General features: G+C 38.2%; 1 protein-coding gene across 1 annotated transcript in view; it reads right to left on the bottom strand.

Annotated features, from left to right (window-relative positions):
* The window catches only part of LOC121944715 (protein unc-13 homolog B-like), a 190629-nt gene that overhangs the window by 85627 nt on the left and 82890 nt on the right, over nucleotides 1-22112 (bottom strand). The window contains 1 exon segment of the mRNA XM_042488604.1: nucleotides 20201-20288. Coding sequence (XP_042344538.1) covers nucleotides 20201-20288 — 88 coding nt within the window.

Below are 22112 nucleotides of genomic sequence, written 5' to 3' on the forward strand. Positions count from 1 at the left end.
TAGCATCACCTCACTCTCCCTCCTACAAAACATCAGGAAACTTGTCACAGAAAAGTTTCATCTTTTCATGGACAGGTTTTTATTTTTAAAAATTCCTGTCACTGACTCTGTTTATACACAAACCGGGTTGCTGGGGACACATTTGTTTGCAGATTATTTACTGTACATGCAGGTCTGATTTTCTCCCCACTGCCACCATATTTTAGAAACCGTATTGGCATAATTTATCTGTTTAAAAAGTCTATTTTGATGGTTAAAAAAATGCTGCTTTTTTTGGGTTAAAGCATTTGTACTAACAGTTGGAGAACAGCCTCAGTAATTTTTTCTTTATATGAGTCTCTGCATCTTTGGAAAGTTACTAATTAAGAGTAAATTATTATAGTTTAAATTTTTTTCCCATCAGAAATTGACCTTTTTTTAAAAGCCCAAAACCCGATTTAGCTAATTGGATTTGTCATTTGTTGCACATTTAAGAAATCAGGTCATTGCAAAAAGCCGAGAGTGAACATGTAACTTAAATGCATATTATTATACTTGTTGCATGGCTATGACATGAAGGCTGTGATACAGCGTCCAACCCTGCAGCTGCGCCATTCAGCCCATTTTCATGCGCTGTTCGTGTGTATACCTATGAAAAGTAATGCGCCAAAATTCATATGTAACGTACATTATAAGAAAGGCTGCGATCACGTAAGCAAGGCGCTGCTGGGTGTGAAGAAAGATAGTAGTATGTAGTTGGTGTAATAAGGCAGGTTAAGGTGGTGGATGGGTCAAACAAACACAGGACTTTCTGCCTAGAAACTGACATTGTTGTCCCATGTGAAAATCAGTTACTTGGAGTTATTTTAGAGTTCTTTATCACCATGTTTTTTTTCCTAAACCTAAATTAAAATACATAACTTTACCTTCATCACATAACATTATGTGCTACGTAAACATTAAGTGGGTACCTTGACAACGCCCAATCATGTTTTTTTCCTACACCTTATAGAACTTAACTTATCTAAAACTAACCTACTAAACTGTAAACAAAGTGCATAATCGACACCATCCATGTTGCATTTAATTAGATATAAGAACGGTTGTGAATGTAGCTGTGCTTACATTTACACTTTTACTCAATTTGATTTAAATTAATGTGATTGGAGTTTTCGGATGTTTCAGATGTCAGTCAGATGTTTACATGTCTGGATGTCCTCTAATACGATCTGTGGTTTACATGCGCCGACACATGTAGATGGAGCATGCGCAAAAATTATGAAAACAGCAACTTGACAGGGCAAACACAATTGACACTTCACACACTGAGTGTGTTACTATGGTTACGGGGCCGCTCGAGCATCTTGTCTATATTATATTGTTGTTTATTTAAGATATGTAAATATCCCGTGAATGTTGAGGCTTTTCTGTCTTAGAAAAAGGATGTTGCTGACGAGTGGGTATGAAACAACCAAACGTAACGACGCGAAACATGGTTTAACATCCTGGTTTTGGGGGCGCTGAAGTCATGTGATCATGGTGTGGATTGTTTAAAGTCTAACATTAGATTTTTACTTCTTGCTAATGCATTTGTGCTTTAAAATCATAAAAGCGGTGTTCATTTGTGAAGATTATCTTGCTGAACAAAAAATGTAAGTATTTTGTTTGCCACAGAGTTTATTTTCTGCAATTATTCAGTAAAAAAAGGGGAAAATGCCGTAGGCTTTTTGTCGAGGGAACAAGGGAGATTTTAACTTCTGTGTTTTTCTGCAGAAAACACAACTTTATTGAGGTTTCCAACTGCAGAGCAGACTTTACTGTGTATGGATTTTACCCCAATTATATGACTCAATATGACACTGTGACTTTTCTTTTAAGCCTCATTGACTTATTTCAGAGAGGACAGGGACATTTACTACAGAGTAATAAGAATAAATAATATAAACCTCAGACAGTTTTAAACAAGGAAAGCCTGTTTCTAAACTGCTAATTTGATGGGTAAACACTGAAATATTTCTACCTAGGTTGTTAAAAAAACTGTCATGTTTCAGAAAGAAAACAACTACAGAAGTTTTCTCTTCTGACAAAATCTAATGTTTTTGACAACTTCCTAAAAAGCGAGCTCAGGCATCACAGGTAGAAATGCTGTGAGAGGGAGACAAAGCAACAAGTTCAATCTAACTTTAACAACATTTGCAGACAATCAGTGTCACAACACTAACAAGGTCATTTCTGTCAAGACAAACAGCAGATCGTTTCCGTCCTCACCTCTCACGTCTTTCATGAACATCTTCCCGAGAGACATCATCAAGAGCAAAATCACAACTACAACATCCCTCTGAGTACAGTCATCTCACCCACAAAACTGGCAGTTAGTGGGAGAGAAACCCTTTCATCCACCAGCTGCACTGTCTGTGAACTGCAAAATTTAACCACCACTTTCACATACTGAATAGACAAATGGCGTTTTTTGAATAGGAACGAAGCTGATGGTTATCTGCTACAGTGGCGGGCAGAGCAGAGGCAAATAAATCGCACATCCTGCCGTTGACTGGAATTAATTTCATCCCCCGGGGCTCTTAAAATGTGATATATAAGTATTAAGACTGCAGATAAAGGAATTCTACTTCTTAATTTTAGTTTTTATTTACTCTTTTTCCCCTGTTTGCTTGTTGCACCTGAAATTTTTATTAAAATTGTGAATAAGGTGTAACAAGATAACAGACTGGATCATATGAAAACAAAATGTATGTGTGAGTTTTTGAGGATGTGTGTGTATTTAAAGGCAGGTTAGGTCACTGTAGGACTGACAGTCGGCTCACGGGGAGGCAAGCGGACAAACATCTGATTTAACACAGGCGTCCTGGAGGGCATAAATGAGGACCCTGCGATCCCTGTAACACACGTGTGTGTGTGTGTTACAGGGATCGCAGGGTCCACACACACACACACACACACTGCCCACCTGTTTTATTTCCATGGTGACTTTCAGCCAATGTCACGCAGCGGTGTTAGGGCTCGGATCCCTCTGAGGGGCGGTGTCGTTAAAATGCTAAACGGAGTAATCATCACTAAAAGACACAAACTAATCTGTCTGCCATCCATCCATTTCTCCTTTCTTATCTTATTTCCATGTCTTGCTTGTCTTTTTTTGCTCTCTCGTTTCTTTCTCTCTGCTTTCATTCCTTCACACCAGCGCCGCTCAGTACTGAATCAAATAATCAAAGCAGGAAACCTGAAACATGAACACGAAGTCGGACCAAATTAGTTTTGGGCTTCTCTTGTTATCTTTCTTTTTTATTAAATGCTGCGTTCATTTCTTGACCCTGCAAAAAGCGAAAGAAAATGATATTGTGATACTGTCTCCGAAACAATTAGAAATAAAAATGTTCTGATGATTGTTTATCTGTAAAAGCTAGAAAGGCGTTTTTAGAATTAATCATGACCTCCTCCGGGGAGATTCGGCAGTCTGGTAATATCTGGTAATAATAATCAGCAACCTGGTGGTTGTTCAAGCAGAGTTCCCACATTTTAAGGAATTTAAAAACGTTTCCATGACTTTTCACAACGTGTAACACGGACAGAAGTGAGTGGTACGCTTTACTCCAAATGTTAATTATATTATTAAATGCGGGCTGCAGACACGGAGCGTCAGAGTCCTCAAAGTTGAGGAGTGACAGCTGAAAGTTTGGTTATCCTGTTGGTTAATTTGTTCAAAAAAACACAAAGAAGCGCTCTATTTTCAGATCAATTAAAACAAAACTAAAGTGTTAATTGGCGCTCCGAGTGACGATTAAACACCCTCGGCTCCCAGTGTCAATTGCTCCATCTTAAAAAATGCTGCACAATTTAAAATTAATGATGGGGAATAGGTGTAAAACATGTTAAATCACACTACTTTAACATATATTTGTTGCCCCACTTGCCGGGCATCATTCAAAATGATCAGATTGAAACTCTATTCAAACATAATTGAAATGTCTGAAAGTGTGGAATAAGATGTTTCTAAAAACACGTTTAAAGCTTTATACAGTGAAACAAAAGGGAAAAGCGAGTTAAATCTGCCAAAAATACAAAGAAATTTAATTTTCTAGATTTCTGCAGTATTTATATGACAGTGTTTATGATAGAGAAACAGGAAACGGAAATAAAAGACGAGAGGAAAAGATAAATCTTTGTGAAGACAGATGTCATAATTAAAATGAGAATAAGAAAGCTGCCTGATTTAATCCAGTTTAAAGTGTTTACTCATTAATTTTCTTTCCAGCGCCGCCACATCAAAAATAATTCCTCCCACCTTAATGTTAATATTTTACAATTCAACCCTTCACATCTGAGTGACTGTGATAACACTTCCTCCGCCAATGGCAGCCTCGGTAGATCAGGATGCACTCGAGCTGAGAGACTAGCCGGGTGTGTTGTGTTTACGAATCACTGAAATTGCAATCGCAGAATATTCATGAACTGTTTAATAAACAATCTGTGTAATATGCCACAAACCCCATCTTCAAATTGTCACAGATTTAATTTGTGGAAAATAAAGTTTGCAAGTTTCTCATTTTATGTTTCCTCTTTTTTTCCCAGAGTTTTCTCCTTTTTTTTGTCACCATTTTAATTATTGTTTGATTAGATCAAGGTGGTTATGGCTGAAATTGGGAATACTTATGTTTAATTTTATTCATTTATTTTTATATAAAATTGAAAAAGGGGGGTATGATTTGAAGTATTCACATCCTCCTACTCCTTTTCGGACATGAAACACTTACATTTGTGTACTGAATGATATTTTTTCTTGCTTATATTTCATTTTGTTCTCCTTTTTTATTTTGCATGTTTGAAATAAATATTTAACCGACCACTTGTCTTTCTTATGCAACTTTATCTGAGCCCTGGACAGGCGGCAGGGAGGCGGTCCGCTCCCTCCGTATCCAATTATCTCTGCATGTCCCCTCCGTCGATAATGAGTTATCACTCTGCTCCACCTCGTTCCATCAACTCTCTCATTTTTCATTTTTGTTTCTGCTGCTTTCTCTGTGTTTGCCTTGATCTCGCTGGATTTCACATCTCTCTTTGTTCTGCTGCATGTGAGACGCGTAAACAAAGTCTCTTATGTAACGTATAGCCGACTGAAACTCAGAGCTGTTGTTCTTTGAACGTTTCCGTTGTGCAGGCGAGCAGAGATGATTTAATTATGAAAACAGGGAGAGGGAGGCAAAGAGGTGTGTGTTTGTGTGTCTCGAAGGCCGTCACCAAGCGAGGCCTTTCATGTTGGTCTGTGCTTTGGTTTATTTGCTCAAGCAAGTCATGAAAATCTGCAAGAATCCCCAAAATGCACAGGTAGTACCAACATAATCGCAAGTAAAAATGCTGGTATTGTACATTTCTGCAAACTGCAGATAGTTATTTGCACATTAGAATATAGCGGATAGGTTTCGACACTGTGGTTAACATGTGGTGAGGTTTAGGCGCAAAAACCCGCCTGGTTATGTTTAGGAAAAATATCATGTTTTGGCTAAACCCTCTGAAACATGGATCGATATTAGTTTTCTTGTGCTGGATTCAGATGCTTTTCACAAGTATATAAACCTCGAAACTGTAAACAACATTTGGCAAGAAATGTCCTGCAAACTGCAAGAAATAATCAGATTTAGATTTTTTTAGAGAGCAAAGCAAGGGGAAAATGTTGATTCAACAATATTTATATTTCTATATTTTTAAAATTAAGTTAAATTCTTTACCACTTTTTTTCAGGTTATTTACTTAACTTTTTTAACTTTACTTGTTTTCAGTTTCAGTTTCGTGTTTTGTTTTGGGGGCTTTTTTACATAAATTTTTTGTTGTTTTTTTTTTGTGTGTGCTAATTTTCAGATAAATTTTCTTCTTCTGATCTTCTTTAGTAATATTTTTTTTGCAATTCTGAGTTATTTCTTCATAACTTGCTCATTGCCTTAAAGTGTTAAAGTGCCTGGTTTGGGGAGCACAACTGCAGCAGGTAAAGCTGCAATGTCTGCAAAAAAACGGCTGCTTTTTGGAGCACGCTGGCAGCCAAGTGGTTAAAGCGCATGCTACATGACCGCAACGCCCCGCAACCACCCTTGACACCTTTGTTGCATGTCAAAAAACTCTTTAAACTCTCTCATTATCCTGTCTCTAATCTATTAAATTAAGATGAGAATACCCAAAAACATACAAAGCCGTCAGCGTTTTCTGGGTTGAGTACTCAACAAAAGGTTTAAAAACAAACAAAAGCAGTGCTGTGGTCTGGTTTTAAAGACACTGAGGTCAAAATTCTCTGAAACCACCACCTTGGACATGATTCACTCCCATCAAACTAAAGAGAAAATCACAACATTTCACATTAATCCAGTCCTCAGTTCAGTGCAAATATCCTCTCCTTTATAATATGGTCTAATTATTTTTTCAAACTGCTCTACAGCTCGCAGGTCACAGCATCCTTAGTCGTTACATTCGTTAGTTTGTGTTCAGTGTTTTGCTTAGAAACGGATCTAAAAATATCAGAGTGCAACAGCAGAATTAAACTGCTCTTCTAAATTTGAAGAAAGCTAAAAAAAACCCTGCTCATTACTGTAAAGCTGATAAATACCTGCAGCAGAGTGATTTGACGCGGATGTGAGTGCCTTTTCTCGTTATATACAAAAGCCAGATGTTAGCGGCTGTTAGGTGTTTGGGTTTTTTTTTGGAGTACCACTGAACGATCTTTCTCACTTTTACAAGGAGAGATCTTTCAGGAAGGCCCCGGCCGACCCGAGCCATCCACTCTGCAGTAAGTGTTATTAAGCCAAAATGCAGGACCAACAGACTGAAAAACTCGTTTGCTCGTGCAGTCATCTGGCTTTTAAATGTGTCGATGTGGTTTTATGTTTTGTGAGTCTTGTAATAGGACGGGGTGTTGGGTCAAACACACGTGAAACTGTGTAAAACAAAAAGTCAACTTTTTAACCACATAATTTAGTTACAAGCCTTCATCACACAAAATAGCCGTCAAGTGACATATTTGTTACGTTACTGTAACACACTCACCCAAAACGATTGTTTTCTAAAGCTAAACAAGCAGTTTTATCGCCAAAACCTAAAGTAGTTTTAGTGGCGAAACTCATGTTGTGAAATCAGATGTTAGATATAAAACATCTGGTTACATGTAAGGAGCGAGAACCTACACAGAAACTGATGCGTCAGATAATCATGCCAGAGGGGCACGTAGATCATCATCAGGCAGGTTTCCATTAAACATCAAACTGCACAAATTGAAATTGCCAGTAAAAAATATGTCTACTGGAAACATGTTAATTAAGAAAAAAACTCCCTGCTATCGCAAAAACGTTTTTACGCTTGCATGAGTGGGTATTTCAGGTTATCCAAAAAAGTCATATGATGCATGATGCAGCAGGAGCTACAAGAGCTGTTACTGCATCGCATAACTGTCCAAAAGTTGAGTGGATCATTTGGATGCTTTGAATCCACAATTCCTCTGTGAAATCGTGGACTATCACCTCACAGAAATCCCTCATACGTGGCCGCTCCCGTGTATAAGGGGCTTTCCTTTCCATTATCGCTCCATAACACGCCTACGTTGGCTACGATTTTAATAATGACGGCTAGTGTGTTGGCTGCAATAGAAATAAACCTGCTTCTTTGAATGTTATCGCCAGAGAAGTCGCAGAACATCACTCAGTGGAAACGCAGTCATCTCGCAACTGTGTTTTATATACATTTTTGAAAATATTGCTAAAATTTTGTCCAAATCTGTAAAGGTAAGTTTGAAGCGTAGTGCTGTATTTGACAATTTGGGATCGAGAACACGTTAGAAGTGAAAATACAGTGTTTGTGCTTAAATGCTATTTTTAAAATTCAATTTCTATCTGCAGTCTTGTATTACTGTTTTGATTGTTTCATAAAATTAAATATATCTTTAGGTTTTATTTGCTGTTGTGGCCAGTGTGACAGGTTGTCCTACACACATAGTGCCAGAATGTGTGTGTGTGTGTGTGTGTGTGTGTGTGTACTGCTAGTGAAGTGAAACTGAAGCTCTACAGGTTCTGAGTCTACTTTTGAAACTGGGTCTGTAGTGTGACTATAACAACCCCTCGAGAAGCTGCAGATGGACTCCTGTGAGTCACAGCGTCTCCTCCTGCTCTTCATGTCCCCCTCTGCTTTCCTTTCTACTCCTCGTCGTCTCATCTTCCTCCCCACAACCCTCTCTGACTGCGCCTCCTGTCCTCTGATGCTCGTTTTGATGTCTGCCTGGTCAATGCAGCCATCTCATCTCTTGCAGCCTTTTTTTGGTTGCGTGTGTGTGTGTCAGATACTGTGAAGTATCTCCAGTGACGAGTGATGAGCTGCGTACAGTAAAGGGATGCTCGGTGATATCTGCACATCATCGGTATCAGTAGATAAATGACTCACAAATGAAATATCAGCCCCAAAATGAACAGTTCTGCAGATATAACAGGCCAATAAGACAAAGCTTTAACTTTGCAACTTTAACACATCAAATTTGTCCTGGCTGTCCCGAATCTTTGATGCAAAGTGAAAACACTGATCCATATCATCCTCTTTCGGATACGTCTTTAGTTTGGATTTCTGTGTCACCGTCATACATCGCCAGGCAGATGATGGCAAGCAGACAAAAGAATAATTATCAGTGTGGAAATGTTTTGTTTTTTGAAGAAACTCGGGGTTAACAGCCTGAGCACGTCATATGTAAACAAAAGCTGTACTCAGGAAACACCACATTCACGCTGGAGAAACACGCGTCACTAAGTTCTTGCAACAATGTTAGCCGCTCAGTTTCAACAATGTTAGACTGAAAAAACGTGCACGCAGACTGAAAGTCATCCGTGCTGTTCTGTCGGGAGATGCAGGGACTAGAACCAGCGGTGAGTGAGAAAAAGCATAAATAATGCATGTATGTTGGTTAAGTTATGAGTAGCCTCTAAGCTCATTTATTAAATGTAAATGCTGAAGCTAATAACTTACTCAATGACTTAGAAAAGACAGATGTTTTGTCTTTGACCCTTGACAGTTATTACTGAGCTGAGTTTTATACTTTTGTTAAAAGTTCTTGTTTTTTAATCAAAGTTTTGAGGATTTTGCGAGAAGTTTGCCTTTAAGTGAGATGGCCCTGAAGTTTTAGGGAAAAGATCACAACTTAGGCTAAAATGAAAAAGGAAGGGTTTTCTGACCATGTCCAGTTTTATTTTATTTATTTTTTTTTGCAATTATTAGGATGTTGTTTTTATTTTTTTTTGGCCAAACAAAAAAAAAAAAGCATAGCAGCTTCCTCTGTGAAGACTGTGTTAAATGAACATATAATATCGGCTCGTATCGGTCGATGGCTCCTAAATAGAATCGAAACAAATTCGTTTTGTGGCAGACTTTGTGAAATCAGCAAATATCGTATTGCTGTCCAAAGTGTCGATATAATATCGTCGTGTGCGTGCGCGTGAGACTTTTCGGGCAGTAAAGAAACAGTACTGAATGCTGTGTCAACACTGAGTATGTTTCAAGGACAAGAACTGATTTTTAATTTAGGATCTTAAGAGAAAACACTCTCGAGTCATATTTGAACATTTTTTTCTGCCTAATCCAACAACACAACATTCACACACCTGTTAACGTCACCTGCTCTGTTATGCATCTGTTTTCACACAGTGGGATTGTGGAGTGCATCATAAATTGGTGCGTAATTACTTCTTCTGTTAAATTTCGTGCCATTTGCTGCAATGCTAAGTATAAAATGTGTTCAAAGAAAAAAACCTGCTGTGGACTGAGGGAGAGTTTATCTTTAATTGTAGTTTTGGAAAGTCCCTCGTGAACAGTTTATTCCCAGTTGTTTTCTGCTGGCACATTGTGCTCGCTAAAATACTTCAGTCTCAAATGGTGATTTTTTTAATAGAGAAAAAATGTTTTGGGTTTTGTTTTGGGTCTGACTGCTCAGAAATAAAAGAAGCTCATACAGACTGACAAGGTTTCATTAGATGAAAAATGACCCCAATTTATGGATAAGCTTGTAATCCTTCAGCTGAAGTTAAAGAATTAAAATCCTCCACATATGTCAGTTTAATAATTAAACTGAAGAGAAGTTCTCTGAAAGGTCACTTTAAAACTGGGTCACATTTCAAATCATCTGAATCCACCAGAAACATATTTTACAGGGAATCATGGTGTCTTTGCTCTCCTTAACCCTTTGAAACCTGAGCGAACTGGTTTTCTTTCAAAAACATGCTGAAAAAAGGAAAATGACCAACTTGGCAGGAAATGTCCCACAAATTACAAGAAAATAATGAAAGGTGGAAAGAAAATTACCTTAAAAATAATAAGTAAATTAAAAAAAATAATAAACATTCTATGTTATCATTATAATAATTTTATGTTTAAAATTATGCTACTGGAAAAAAGAAAAATATATTTAATATATAAAATATATATATACAAAACCTATATACTTTTTCATGGTCAGGTCTTTTTTTTTCTCTTTTACTTTTTAAGGTCTTTTTCTTGCTTTTTTTGTTTGTTTGTTTGTTTGTTTTTGAGGGGGGAAGGGGCTTTGTCAGGTAATTTCCTCATGATATTTTGACTTTTTTATTTGTTCTCATTTTTTAACCTTGTCTTGTTGTCTTGCTTGTTGCCCTCTTCGGTTTTTGAAAGAAATCAAACCAATTTGCTCAGGTTTCAAGGGGTTAAATGGCTCCTTTAAATACAAATCATAACTGTTTTAGTTTTTTTTTTCATAAAACAAAAATTATTTTTCCTGAAACCCTGGCGGGCAGCCTTTAGATGTGGTTGTTTCCAATGTTTGAACAAAGGAAAGTTTCATTTCTTTAACACAACACAGTCAGCAGAATTTTCCTTTTAAAGATGAAATGAAAGGCTTTTGTCTTCTCTGGGCGCACATGATCACAGACAAACACATTCACAGGGCTGCAGCCTCCCTCTGTTTCACACGGAGAGTCAGGCAAGGATTTTCTCAAGGTTTCTCTCAAGGGGGCCTAATGGACAGATAAATGCTTTGAAATGCTCTTAGAAAGGTCGAAAGACAACACCGCAATCCAGCAACAACAAGAATTAACACAATGGAGTGAGTGATGTTCTCAGACGTCTCACTGCACACACCGACTGCAGTGAATGACGGAGCAGTTTTTATATCAACTATCTTAGTGACACGTTTACAATTTAGTTTCATGATTGTTTAGTCGAGCCCCTCTGGAGACTTTAGATGCAACTCTGACGGTCAGTCCACAATAATTACCTTCCGCTTTCATCCCGGCATTTTTTTTAATGACGTTTTATTTCTATGACAACAGTATCTCGACATTAGCCAGTAACCTAATGTGACGCTATGTTTGACTACAAAGGTAACAACAAGCTTTACAATAACACAGTGATAAAGACACAACACACGCCAGCAAAAAAAAAGTGTACACCGGCTGTTCTGCTCCTACAGACCGGCTTCTCTAGACATGTTTCCATTACAGATTTAAGCAAAACTTAAGCGATATTTTCAAAATGTCAATAAGGCACAACTGCAGGATGACTGCGTTTCAACATGAAACTGAGGTAAGTTCTGCGACTTCTCCTCTGCAATAAAATTCAAAGAAGCATGGCGACAAATGTTCAAAACACCAGCAGGTTTATTTCACCACAATAGCCGTCATTATTTACATTTAAAGGCGATGTTACGGGAGTGATAATGGAAATGCGAGCCCCTTATATGTGGGAGCGGTCACGTTTGAGGGATTTCTGGGAGCTGATAGTCCACGATTTCACAGAGGAATTGTGGATTCAAAACCTCTGTATGATCTGCTCAACTTGTGAAGGGTTATGCGATGCAATAACAGCTCTTGTAGCTCCTGCTGCATCATAAGAGAGTCAGTTCCAACTAACTCATTAAATTACCTGTAAAAGCAACCACAAAAAAAGTGTTTTTATAGCAGTTTCGTAAAATATGGCTTTTTCAGCTCGCTAGAAATACCACCTCATGTGAGCCTAAAAACATTTTTTGTAATAAATGGGAGTTTTTTCCGAAACAGAAATGTTTCCATTTGGCGTATTCTGTATTTGCAATTTCAATGTGCCCAATTTGAGGGTTAATGGAAACCCACCTTCTGTCTGTGTTGTGACAGTAGCCTAAATTAAAGATTAGCAGTAACATTATCAAAGCCCTTCTAAAAAGTTCAGACTTTCAACTCAAAATCATGCATGCGTTGGGGACATAAGAAAAAAGACGCTGGTGCTGAGAAAGTTTGAGGCCCTTAGCCGTCTGAACAAAAGACAATACAACACAAAGCACATTATGACAAAAGTAAACACCCAACGCAATGATGGAAATACAGTCTGATTTTGACTTGTCAAAATAGAAGTGATGTTGCTATACCATCCAGCGACCAGCTAAGTCATTTCACAGTCATATTTGTTATGCAAAAATGAACAGAAAAGAAAGCAGTTGAAGGTATGCAGTTCCTCTCAGTGAGTCCTCAGAACTGTTTAGTCCAAAAAAACGCTATTGTAAGTGGCCACAATTCAAATCTTTTCAACTTAAATTCCAACCACGACCTCAAACTTTCTACAGGTTGATCAAAGATAGATTTCAGATGACGAATAAAAGAACTATACAACTCAAATATGCAGCTGCAGCAGAATAGATGAAAAGTTGCCAAAAAAAGAGTCCTGCTTTTTACATCAAACTTTTTAAAAGCACAGAGACAACCTGCATTGTGTCGACATTTGTTGATTCAGAAGCAGCAAACCCACACATCAAGACGTGATAATAGTCTGTCTTGGAGTTTGATGCCTCCCTTCATCTTTCCTCCACCCCTTCCCTTCGCTCTCTCTCCGTGCTCCGTCTGCAGTGGTAATATTCATGTTAATGACTCTGTCTTCAGAGTGTTTTCTGTTGCTGTGAGGAGAAGACGAGACACTGCCCTGCTTTTCGGGTCATGTGTAATATCCCTTAGTTGCCTCCTCTATCTCAGCTCATGCTTAAATCGCTCCAGTTCTGTCACGCATGTCCAAAACTGGGACCTTTTCTCTGATAAATTTGCTTTTTTGTAGGGAAATGAAACTGCGGGGTAAATCAAACAGACAAGCTCTCGTTTATGTCTCCATTTCTCTGGTCATTCGGTCCTCTGGAGTCTCGTTTTAATGAGACGCTCTGTCTATGTATTCTGAACTTACAGTGCATGCTATAGCTTGCTGCAAACTTACATCAGAATGTTGAACTTGTTTTTTTCAGAGGGATGCAAGTGTGGGGACTATAATTTTGTAATTCAACTACTGGAGAAAGAATGAACAGGCACAAGTCACATGAGGGTGTTTTTTAACCTGCATTGTTTAGTCCAGCTGGATTAGTTTGTTCTCCTACTTGTAACAATTAACCAGAGCATATCTTTACAAAGGAATTGCACTGGAGTGATTAATAAGTGATTTCAATCTGGTCACAAACAAGTTTTGGTAGGAACGCAATCTGAGCTCTTGACCTGACTACAAGCCGTACCCTGCAGCACCTCCACAATGTTGTAATGTTGGGATCGAAACAAATGACGTAAATTCAGCCAATCCCCATAAATTTTGCGTGACCTTGCAATTTTGTCTAATCACTGCATCATTAACCGGATTTGATTCTTTAGAGCTGCACACAACGTACTGATTCGATCAGCCCGTCTCTTTCTATATGTTTATCGTGAGTCTACTGCTGCGAGATCGGAGCTACGTGCCAGGGATAAAGTCACATACACAGTGACAGGGCTAACTGTTGGCATCACACAGTTAGTGTTACCTAAGTTTAACATCAAAGTTGAGCCATTTTGGTGTCAACAGCCAAGTTTCCATTAACCCTCAAATTGTGCAAATTGAAATTACAAATATAAAATACACCTAATGGAGACAAGTCCATTTCGGGAAAAAAACAAATAACAACTCCCATTTATCACAAAAAAACTTTTTACACTTGCATGAGGTGGTATGTCTGGTGTTTTTTAAAAGCCATATTTTGCAAAACTGCAACAATTTTTCGCTTATTGGTCACATGATGCTATGGCTGTGGCTCCCCTGGGAAACTATTTTACCAACTTTTGCTTGCCACCACAGCTTGATTGGAAAAATAATGCCAATGGACATTGTAACATGAACAGCATTTATTGTTTTTTTGAGACATTACTGAGAAAAAAAATCACCATTTCAGGCTGACAGCTGCTGACAACCAGAGGGAGAATAACTTCCATGTCTGATCTGGACTAGCTACAAAATACGCTTCTTTTTTGGTAATTGAGATCTTCTTCCTTTGTTTACTTTCTCTAACCAGCAGAGTGAACGTTCTCACAAGGTTTTTTGTGATGCGTGTTTGTTCGCTTACATTTTTCCTGCATACCAAAAAGGAAACTCACTGAGATGTTTAAAAAGTCATCCACTGACTCAGACCAAAGCAACAAACTATTGGTTTGCATTTAAAAAATGCTAAGCTTTGAAAAAAACTGCACTGTAGATTGTCATGACAAATAATGTTAGCAATAAAATCAGAATTTTCTGCAGTATATAAAGGCTCAAAAGCACCAAGAAAAGGGCAGCAATTGTGAGTTTTTAACTAGTGACAGATTTCACAGATTAAAATGTGAACGTACCTCAACAAATGCTGCATCTCACGATACATTATACTGATGAGAGATTTCAACATTGTCTGGTTTTGTTTCTTGCAAGTAACACACAGATGACGGGGTTAATGATTAAACAGGGTGTGATGAGGGCGATCCAAAAGGTTCGGATAATTAAAATGTAGTCTCTTTGAAGTGTGTTCATAGAAGATGCTGATGTAAGAAGTATAACGAGACCTTTATGTTGCCCAAACCCATGTCCTATCTCATGGTGTTCAGGGCTTATGATAACACCAATCTTGTCTGCCAGAGATTGGGTAAAAACTGTTTTTTTTTATTATTATTTATCAGACTGTGACACACTATAATTACTTTGAAACTTTCAAAAAACGGTACTCGAATTTCTAATTAATGCCTTCAGCAGAGACGGCTGTTGTTGCCATACCAGCCAAAGTTCCTACTCAATTTTTCAGCAGCTGTCAACTTAAATTAGGACATTTCAAATGAATCTTCTTTTTCTATTGTTTTTTGGAACATAACTGTTTTGTTCTTTTTTTTTCTTTCATTTCTGTTGTTTTTTTTAGTGCTTGAGCATGCCTCATTTTCAGAAAGTGGATTGAGACATAGAGTCACACAAATTTGTTGTTTTGGTATACCACTTAACAAGGACAAGATGTACCATCAACAGTAGCTGTTTAAGGCAGAGAGTATCATGACTGCAGCCTCCCTCAATATTACTGAGGTTCACTTTAGTCACTTTAGTGAGGTGATCGCACCCCCTCAGAGCTGAAATGCATTTACAATAGGACAGAATCAGTCTACTAGACAGACAAGACCAAAAAATAATAATGATAAACCCTCATACGTGGCCACTCCCACATATAAGGGACTTGCGTTTTCATGACTTCTCCCGTAACGTGGCTACGTCACCTTCAATGGAAATAATGACGGCTAGTTTGGTGGATGCAATAGAAATAAACCTGCTAATGTGTTGAACATCCATCGCCATGCTTCTTGAAATATTATCATGAGAGCAAAAGTCACATTAAGTCATTCAATGGAAACACAGTCATTGTGTTTTTATCAACATTTTAAAAATATCGCTTAAGTTTTGCACAAATCTGTAATGGAAATTTGCCTGTCACCATCACTGGCACACACACACACACACACACTCTCACGCTATGGCCATAATGGGGCACCAAACTGAGGCACTGAAATCTGCATTATAATTTGGTCCAGCTGGTACTGGTTGAATGAGAACCGCTGCCAAAGTAGCACCGAGTTTCGGTACCCAACTCCAATCTCAATGTCGAAAAAACCCACTAATCCACTAATGACCAGGTCATTCCTAGATCATACACAAAATCTGAAAATCAGATTTTTCTGTTCAATGAACATAATCCAAATCCACCTGGACATTTCTGCAAATGCACAAGCATACACGGATAACATGCCACCTTTGTCCAACAATCAAAATATCACAAAAGCAATCGCAAAACCAATGACAGCTTTTATATCTAAAAGGATATTATTGGACTGTTTGTACTCCGGGGTGGTCGGCAGGGGGACTACAGCATGTACTATTTCAGTGTGAGCACACACACCTGCCACCGGCTGCAGCGATGTCACCCTGATCATAAACAAAGGGAAAGTTGTGTTTGTATAATCACTGTCGAGACAAAAAGACTATTTTTGTGCTGATGGTGAAACATGACGACAAATGACTGGATCTGTCCTCCGCCTTCTAAACTTAAAATAAATAAACTGCAATAACATATTCAGTAATATAAGATATTATGTCTGACAACAAGATGTCTCCTTATGTAGGCACAAGTTAAATTTGTGTTACATTATTGTTTTTATGAATAATGCTTTTGTATATCGTGCTTGCCATGTCAGATCTGTCGTTTTGCACCTCTCACTTGCACACCCCCATCCCCCGAAAGTTATCCTGACTTTTTCTTTTATGTAAGCACCCACGGTCTTGGCTCAGTTGGTGTTTTTCTTTTTACAAAAATTAAACTGTCAATCAACATTCAGCTTATTGAATACACCTACAATACCTTCTATGGTAATTAGCCTCTGAAACAAAGAGTGAAGGTAACACAGTGGCCATGTTTACATGCACACTGATATTAATTATTTCAAATATGGGAAAGGGAAACAGGGCAAAGTTAGCGCTCTATTCCACTTTTCCATGTTTTGAAGAGATAAACATCATGTACACTGATCAGAGTATGCAAGCCTACATGTAAACGGGAATATTAGTGGAACCGTAATTTTCATTAGAAATATTTACAGCTTGGTAAAAATAATGTGTTTTTCAGAGTGAGGTGAAAAAACTGGAATATTTTGTCCATGTAAATGTACTTATTGAGCGGTAAGAGTTTGTTTCAGTTTAAAGCAACTTTCTCTCTTTATTGTATTATAACTAAAACCTGATTTGGTGAATTGAAGCTGAAAGACATTCAACACCATTTTGATGAGTGCATTTCAACAGTTAGGAAGGTGAGCTTCACAATGAAAGACTAAATGCTTTGGAAAGCAAAAGCTAAATCTTTTGTTGCACCAGTCACTTCTTCTCTCTGATGACTGATAACTGTTTTTCCATATCTATCAGAACCTAGGCCTTGACCTAAAAAAGCTTTGATAAGCTACACTTAAAAAATAAAACTGAAAAAATAGCGTACATACACACACAAAACCTCCAAAGTGCACTCCTGAGAGCTCAGCCTAATGAGCACAGAACAGAAGGACACTTGTGTAATTGGTCGTGAAAGGTGCTGTGCCCTCCTCGCTGGGTCTTGAACAAGATCAAAAGGTGGCATTTAAAGAAATCATCTATTGTTGATAAGCAGCGCAGCACTGCAGGAGCTAATTATTCTCTCAGATCTGTGCCACAGTGGCCGGCAGCAGCAGCAGAGGAGCACCTTCACCTGTAACGAGGAGGTGGTCTTCTTATAAAATCTCTTTGTTCTGTTAGACCAACCCCACCCGGCAGCGGAAAATTCTGAAAACTAGCTCTAAAATCAACCTAATACTGATGTTACCACCAATTTGTTATATATTCCCTTACTCGAGTAGCTTATTTGTAAGACAGTTTGTGTAAATATTGCTGCTGAGAGTACATGAGCAGTGAATACTGGGCTTATCAGACCTGTTTTCAGATAAACTTGAAGAGACTGGATATATAAAGACAGATGTCTTTGTAACCATGACTGCTCTGCTTTTCTTTTTTTTGTGCTTGTTTTTTCTTTCTATCTATCTGAATGTGGAAAGAAAGTCATAATTTAATATGAATAAAACCTGTGGTTGTATAAACAAACTAAAAAACAATAAACATTAAAAACATTTTAATTTCAGATCTACAAATCAAAACTCAAGTATCAAGTGTTGCATGCAATACTGTTCTAATTTGTAACAGATTATTCAATCAATTCAGGGTTCCCACACATTTTTACGGACAAAATTTCAAAACTTTTCTAAGCCTTTAACCACCAAAATCCAATCACTTCATCCTTGAGTCTTCTTTAACGTTTGTGCCAAATTCGAAGAAATACCCTCAAGGTGTTTTTGAGATATTGTGTTCACAAGACTGAGACTGATGAGGTCACAGTGACCTTGACTTTTGCCCTATTACCATGAAAATCTAATTAGCTCATCATTTAGTCCAAGTGAATGTTTGGGTAAAATCTGAAGAAATTCCCTTCAGGCGTTTTTGAGATATTGTGTTCACAAGAATGTGCCGAACGCACGTAACAACCCCAAAACACAAGGCCTCCAGCTTCGGCTATCGTCGGCACAGAGACATGAAAAGTCACAATGGATGCAGCATAGACAAGGACACTCTGACTATCATACATTTCCCATAATGCAGCTCAACAGCATTTGTCCTCAGACCATCCCCGTCTGGTAAGTAAATGCCATCGTTATTTCTGTGTTTTCGACCCATCACCTTGAAAATATCTGTCTCACAACAGAGCAGCCGCTTGTCTGAGGTGATATTTACCTCTTGAGAGGGATTGTTTAAGAAGAGCGATGGATTCATGACAGAAAGTCCACCAGGTTTATTGTTTAAGCTATCAGAGAGTCTTTTTTGAGAGCACAGCCATAAATAATTTAACACTTTATTGGTCCCTGTTGGGAAATTCTCGTTTCTTTCAGCCCTGTGCCAGGTAGGTCAGATTACATGGTGAGCCTGTAGACAACAGGGATCCAGTGTCTTGCTCAAGGACACTTCAGTAATGTGAATGCTTGCCGGCACAGGCCCTTGAACTCACTTGTCCTCCTATTTATTTGTAGCCCGACTGAATTAAGCTTATGTCATTTGTCAGTCTATGTTTTCAGAAATCTCTTGAGATTTATTTCCTCTCAGTGCTTCATTTGTTTTCTTACTCCCAAAGAAACTGATGAGATGTCTAAGCGCTCGTGTCCGCAGATTGTAATTTTAAATAAAAATGGACTTGAGAGTGGATTGTCCATTGTGAAAAAGTGGTCTGAGAGTCCAAGGAAAGAAAAGGAGTCATAGGTGTTTTAAAGTATTTTGGTGCTTTTTATGCCTTTAGCACTGCCTCTGAATGTTGATCACCATGTAACAAAAGTTCCCAGCCGAAATCAACCAGCCCCACCCTTTTCAGTTTTTAAGAGGATCACATTTTCACTGTGGGACGATTAGATTACAAATAAATCTACATCTTTTCAGGAGTTTACACCTACTGTATACATCAGATGTGTTTAATGAGGCTTTCTCTCCACAGACACGGAGTATTAAACACTTTTTGTGCAAGTTGTCACGTGCAAATAAATCACATTAATACACACAAGCACGCAACACCATTTTCCGTGACTAATTACTACAATGTCATGTAATTTTAAAATTGATGTCACTTTTTTTTTCCCCGCATAGCCCTTGAGTTAATTTTAATACTCTACTCTATGTTATTTTTTTATCATTTGTGCAGACAACCTTAACTGAAAAACAAAGTCAGACCTCCTGAGTCTGTTAGAAAGGAACAACCTGAGGCACGGTGAATGATCGCAGCACAGTTCAACATATTACTTTTTTTCTATAAGGAAATGCACACAAGGTGTTAGTCATTCGTTAATAGAATGACTTAAACAAAATGCACTGAAATAAAAGGAAAAGCTACAACAGACAAACCACAAATAGCTTTGACATTTGCAGTACTTCCACAGACCTCAACACCACGGTCAACTGCAAACTACCCCCCGGAGGCTGCTGCTTTAATACGAGGAGTGGTTTTAAGTCACGCTCCCATGGCTTGGAACTAAAAAACTTTCTGTAACAGTAGAGTGATAGTCGGATCTGAAGAAACCCTCGCTCAAAAGAGGTTTACCAGATCAAAGTGGAAATCCTGAAGGAGCACAAAATTGGTGCAAATTGCTGTGGCATGACTGGAAACTCAACCAACCCATAGGGGGACAAGAGGCAGAGAAAGTAACATTACAGAAGACAGAAGAGAAGAAGACAGAGAGAAACAGCGATGTATGTGTGCCTGTATATCTGAATCTGTGTGAGAGAGAAAGAGACTGTGGAAAAAAGAGAAACAGACAAAGAGAGAGAGAGTCATTTGGGTGTACAAGCTTCCTACCTCAAGGAGCTGTACTCTCACTTTGTTGTATGCCTTCAGCCAGCGAACTTTGGATGGGGAGCACGGTGGAGGGCCGTCCTCGAAGAAACTGAGAAGAGTAATGGCAAAAAACAATCAACAGGTTCAAAGGGAAAAGTTTCAAGAATATAGCTGACATGAATATGAAAGTTAAATCAATTTACTGAATGTTGCAGTCAAAAGATTTTGTCTGTCTTGAAATAATACTTTACTGCCCTGATGAAGATCGGACTGTGTTTACTGGCTGTAATCATCACAGATAATATAACACGCTACCAGTGGAAGTGATGGGTGACAAAATTTGTTCTCATTTTGAGAAAAAATGTTTTCCAATAAGCAGCAGACTATTGCCTCAAGACCAAAATAATCAAAAATGTGAAGGGTTGTGGTTGCACTGATGCCAGGGTCCCGCCTGTGGCTGAGCCTGGATCGTGGTTGTGGTTGTGCTGATGTTGTGGTCCAACTCGACATCAACTACTACTGCCATTATTATTAGTCATACTTCCACTATTAATATACACATATGATTGTTTTCTCCACATATGAACTACAAAAAATGCATGCAATATTACATGCGATCATAAATTACATTTTTATATCTATTACAATAGTAACATTTTCTGTTCTTGTTACTATTATTGTTGCTGTGCAAACCTTTCTTTACCTTTCTTTTTTCTTGTCCCTTTATTTATCAATTTCTCATCTACTTTAATTTTATTTTTCTTTACAACATCTACTGCACATCTGTCCAGTCGCTCTTTCTGAGGGTTCAATGTTTTTTTTTTCTCAGGGTACAAATTATAACTGCGACTGCAACTACACAATCCTGCGTGTGTGTGTGTGCGTGCGTGCGTGCGTCTGCTTTTCTCTTTAACTCTCTGTTTGGAAACACCTGACAAAAATGTGAAATAAGTAAGCATGGGATGCATATTCTACTTTCTGATAATCAGATCATTTATATCATATCTAATATATCCTTTATATTGTTCATAACAGATTTTTAGTGTGTTTTCATGCCTGTGACTCGGGGGAGAAATAGCCCAGATGCTGAAGCTATTGCTGCAGAGTTTGCAGACGTGATATATTCAGTGTAAACAGCCCAACTGATTATCATGAGCACCGAGAGGAAGCAGGCAGCTTCTGTGTCCAGTGTGAACCAGAGGTAAGGGTCATTCAGTTCAGTTGCTTTTTCATCCAAAATTTGAGTTGCCAGCTCCCCTGAACCTCCCTGTCCTTGTCAGTGCATCTTAACTACTCTCTCTTTTTAACCCAACACCAAAGAGCAGCAACGTAAGGTGCCTAGTAGGAGTTGCTACTGCATGTACAATATGGACATACTTAAATACTCATATCCAGCGTGAAGAGGAAAGTCACTCTTATGGTGTTTCCGTATGGTGGTATTATGGTATTTCCAGTTTTTAGTGTTCAGATGAGCTGAACATGAAAAGAGTAAAGAAACCTGGAAGGACATGTATTATAAAGAGACATTTGAGTACAAAATTTAAAAAAAGGCCCATTTGCACATTGGGAAAGTTTATATTTTAGATGAAGATATTGGGAAAGTTCTCTTCTCATCATTTATGTTTTCAATGACAACAGGTTGTCTTTAACCTTTTAGCACTTTGTATGATAGTATGTAATCCCTCACTGCCTTCCCACCAGCTAGCTCTCAAAGTTGTGTTCACTCTATTGCAAAACCAAGTTGACACAGCTCTGTTTAAAAAAAAAGACATATTTTTTACTTAAAGAAGGACACAAAATATTTTAAGAATTCCAATTTGTTATTTCCATGGCCAAGGAAAGTTCAGTCAATATTTGGGAACATGAGCTACTCTCTGTCAAAGCCAGAAACCAGAGAGTCTCAAACATTTGATGTCTCAGGGTATAAAGTCTG

Source organism: Plectropomus leopardus, chromosome 6 (assembly GCF_008729295.1).
Source record: "Plectropomus leopardus isolate mb chromosome 6, YSFRI_Pleo_2.0, whole genome shotgun sequence".
Taxonomy (NCBI): Eukaryota; Metazoa; Chordata; class Actinopteri; order Perciformes; family Serranidae; genus Plectropomus; species Plectropomus leopardus.